At 31.1% G+C, this 2,344-nt stretch overlaps 1 protein-coding gene across 1 annotated transcript in view; it reads right to left on the reverse strand.

Moving 5' to 3' along the window:
* Positions 1-1,460: 1,460 nt before the first annotated feature.
* Positions 1,461-2,344, reverse strand: part of LOC101237964 (galactose-3-O-sulfotransferase 2) — a 13,544-nt gene continuing 12,660 nt past the window's right edge. The window contains exon 3 of the mRNA XM_065803158.1: positions 1,461-2,344. This exon is cut by the window's right edge and continues 128 nt beyond it. Coding sequence (XP_065659230.1) covers positions 1,464-2,344 — 881 coding nt within the window. The 3' untranslated portion in view covers positions 1,461-1,463.

Here is a 2,344-nt window from a genome sequence, read left to right on the forward strand (position 1 = left end):
CAAATTATTAGAAAATATAAAATGAGCGGTAAGACTTTTGTAAAGTAGAAGAACGGAGTATAGATGCTCAGGGGGCAGGTGGAGAAACTACTAACGCTCTTGAGACTATGCGTTTAGATGATATGCAACAAAGAACAAATATTTGATTTACTGATATTAGACATTGTAGATGTCTACAGGTGTGATGATGGAGCGAATTAGTATGTTCTGTTTGGTCGTCTGGTATGAGACAATCACATTCAATCTTAGGGTCGTCTGGTATTTAAGGATCACATTTGCAATGAACCGTTGTTCTTTTTTTATTTAAGGTTTTATTTTTTTATTTAAGGTGCCCCAAGAAGCTCTTATGGTCTTATCGCAGAGCACCGCGGAAGAATATAGGTTTGCCCAGAGGTAAGGTTTGAACCACTGATACTTTGTTTCTGAGGCCAGCACGCTACCACTGCGCTAGACGGCTATTTCTCTGTTGTAAACAATGCTAACTTAGATGTGAAATGTGAGGGAAATATTAGGAAACATTCCTCAAACTGTTGAATAAGTTTCTTATTGAAAAGTAACTTTGTACTAAAAGTTTCTTAAAATTTTGAGGCTTCTAGTACTAGTTTCTTTTAAACTGGTTTCATTGTCTAAACCACCATTGAGTTCATATACTTAATGGTTGTTGACAAAATTTCGATGTATAATCAATAAAATTCTAGTTGAGAATAGTACAAAAAATATTTTATCAACTTAATGCCCTCAAGTTTGGGGTGGGGGTGGAAGGATGAAATATATGAACTTTTTTGTTCCTTGCCTCCAATCATTGCAATTTTTTGCAAAGCACCATTGTTTGACATTAGTATAAACATATATATGTTTGGAGTTTGCTCCATGTTTAAAAGTTTACAAATACAAATGTTTGGAGTTTGCTCCATGTTTAAAACAATTTCAAGTACCAAAAAATGTTGAATCCGTCACTGGTTGGCTCAATGTATAGACCTAGCTGGTTACCAGAAAATGTTGAACTTCAAAAGTTGTCTCCTCAATCAGACGTAAAGATGTATGCTCAATTTATAAAATCATTTTTTTCTTGACTTAAAATTTAATGAGTACAAGCAATTACTGTTAATTAGTTGTATTATACACACTATCATAATATATTATACACACCAACATAATATGCACTACACACTATCATAACTTATTATGCACGCCATAACGATATATTATAAACAACATTATAATGAATAATATACACCATCATAATATGTTACACACGCTATCATAATATGCACTACAAACTACAAGTTTCACTTCACAGAATGTATAATTTCGTAAAGTTATTCAAAACACTTTTTAAAATGATACTTTACCATTTGTTTATATTACTATATTACGATTGTATTTGTTTATGTTTTCTATATTTTTGACAACATGATTTATGACATTTTTTGTTCATTTTAAAGTCTACAACTTCTAAAGATTTATTTATTTTGTTTCAAATGCCGCATTTTTTTAAACCACATTGTAAAAGGTATTTCTTCTTTCATAACATCTGTACATAAATTAGTCTTAGTTTTGTCGTAGTATTTTCTTGTTAAAGATGACGATACTGCAGTTACTTTAATTCTACGACAATGGTTAACTAAATTATAGTTTAATATCTTTAACTTATCTACTTCTTCATAAAAATTAGGAGCACTGTTATTCACCTTCGCCCAAAATGTTTTGTTAAATTGATTGTAAATAGCCGTGTCTAGTTTGCTCCAGTTTAAAATTTTTTTTCTTAAATTTTCAACGTTAATAGTATTGTTTTCTTTATACGTTCTTGCATTATGAACTTTAAAAACAACATCCTCTAATTTCCAGTTTAGTTCGTTTTTCAAGAGAATTAAAGATTCTTCCATGTATTCCATGATCATAACAAGATCAAAGTCTCTTGTAATCGAAGTTAACACGCTTTTGATATATTCGTCAGTTTCGTTCCACACGTCAAAACCCAAATCAAAAGCATTAGGATTTTTTACTAAGGCAAAAGAACCCTCTCCATCCCGTAAATCTACGGTTTGAAGAATTTTTTTCAAGTATTGCTCTGGTAGCTCAAAAAACTCATCCAATAGTGGCAAGTTTCCGCTTAAATTATAATGTTTTTTAAAATTCAAATATTGAGCAATCGAATCAAACTGGGAGTATGGTTCCCTGATAATTGTGATTATTTTGGTACTTTGGGGATTCATAAGCTTTTTCATGTTTTCTTTGTGAAACACAGCATGGTTAAATATTACGTTGTAAGTGTCTCCTTTTTTGTGTTCATACAAATATGCTTCTTTAAATTTATTGGGGTAACAAAACCTGTGATAGCAAA

Source organism: Hydra vulgaris, chromosome 08, assembly GCF_038396675.1.
Source record: "Hydra vulgaris chromosome 08, alternate assembly HydraT2T_AEP".
In the NCBI taxonomy this organism is placed as follows: Eukaryota; Metazoa; Cnidaria; class Hydrozoa; order Anthoathecata; family Hydridae; genus Hydra; species Hydra vulgaris.